At 45.3% G+C, this 1,703-nt stretch overlaps 1 protein-coding gene across 1 annotated transcript in view; it reads left to right on the plus strand.

Moving 5' to 3' along the window:
* Positions 1–534: 534 nt before the first annotated feature.
* HDC (histidine decarboxylase) overlaps positions 535–1,703 on the plus strand; it is a 21,374-nt gene continuing 20,205 nt past the window's right edge. Inside the window, exon 1 of the mRNA XM_004687807.2 lies at positions 535–600. Coding sequence (XP_004687864.1) covers positions 570–600 — 31 coding nt within the window. The 5' untranslated portion in view covers positions 535–569. The remainder of the gene's footprint in view (positions 601–1,703) is intronic.

Genomic DNA, 1,703 nt, shown 5'->3' on the forward strand with positions numbered 1-1,703 from the left:
TTATATAACAATAAAAAAAAAATCCACCGTGTTAGATGACAAGTGCTCCTGAATCCAGTATGGTCAGCAGGAAGCATCTCTCTGAGTGCCTTTTCCTTTCTCCCTGGGCTGATAGAGAAGCAGTGACAGAATAATACTAATTTGTGCTACTCATTCTGCATATCCTTGGCTTTGTGCTGGGCAACTGAACTGGGAGCTTTGTCTGGGTTGGGACTCTATTGTCTAATTCAAGGGCAAAAAAGAGTGGAGGGCTCTTGACCATCTCCACCTGGAGGCTGCCTGCAGGCCTGGGTTGCTAAGTGCCCTGTTTAATTTAGAAGTGCCTATTTTCCTGGATCTCTTGACTAGCCAACGTAGCACTGTTCCTGCAAGAACTGGGGGTGGGGTACGTGGGGAGATGAGGGGTGGAGTAAATTAGGCCTGAGGAAGGGCCTTTGAAGGTGGAGCTAAGGCCAAAGGAAGGAGAACCCTTTAAATAAACAGCCTCTACCGGCTGCCTGGAGTGCAGCTTCCACATTCTGAGGCCCTTGGACTGTGTCCATTTGTGAGAAGGAGCCAGAGCCGTGGAGATGATGGAGCCAGAGGAGTACAGAGAGAGAGGTGAGTGATGATCACCCCTCTTTTTCCCCACTGCCCCTCCTGCAGGGAGTACTATAGATGGTCAGCACTTAGATTTTTGGGGTGTCAATCAGCTGGAGATTAAGATTACCTTCTGAGAAATTCTTCCTGAGAAAGGAGTGTGAGATTAGATTTTAAAACTTTTCTCCATTTTTTTATTCTCTCAATTTTTTTATTCTCCCCTTATATATTCACTCTCACATACTTCCACAGGGCCGTGTTCCCACAAGAAAAAGGATTTGCATTCCTGAGCTACTAAATGGGGAAAAGGGAATCATTCATATTCTGAATTAGAAACAAAGGTCCCTAACGTGTTCTGTAGTTACTGCACCTTTTTTCTTTTTTAATACTCATTCTTAATACTCATGGCTGTATGTGCATCTCTTCATGATGTTCTTTCATTTAGTTAGTCCATAAATCTTCAGGGAGCAGATTACAGGTTAGGCTCTCTCTTAAGAGAAGAAATAGATATTTGCCTTTAATGTCTTATAAGTTTGTAACAGGCAGGTTTGGGGGTTCGATGGTGCCCCTCTCTCCCTGTCCTGGAGACAAGTTTATGTCGCTGGCCCACTATTTGGTTATATTGTTTAATTTTTTTTTTCTTTTTTTGCATAAGGTGTTCCCTGTCAAAATCTTGAGTTTTCCTTTCTCCTCTACACAGACCTAACTTACTAGGTGGTTATCAGTCTTTACACTTCTGTGCGTGTCTGCCTATTCATTACTCTGGCTGAATGCAGGTTCTTGAGGACATTTCACCCGTGAGCAGGACACTGATAAACTCCATGCTAGTCCAGACAAGTGGAGGGCCAGGCCCACGCTCCCAGAGTCCTGCTAGGCACCCTTGGGCTGCTCTTGGGAAGTGTGCAGGCCACGCTTTGTCTCCTAAGGTTTTGCCTGGGGTTGGTTCTGCTTACAAGGATTTTGCAGGAGCTGGTGCAGACAAGGCACTTAAGGAGTATTAATGAAGGATTACAGTTACAGAGGGGAAGCCAGAGGGACAAACACAATGACACAGATAAAAAGGGGAGAAAGGAGAAAGGGGGAGAGAGAGGGAGAGAGAGAGAGAGAGGGAGGAGAGGGAGAGA

This window comes from Condylura cristata, unplaced genomic scaffold (genome assembly GCF_000260355.1).
Source record: "Condylura cristata isolate star-nosed mole 26May11 unplaced genomic scaffold, ConCri1.0 scaffold00023, whole genome shotgun sequence".
Taxonomy (NCBI): domain Eukaryota; kingdom Metazoa; phylum Chordata; class Mammalia; order Eulipotyphla; family Talpidae; genus Condylura; species Condylura cristata.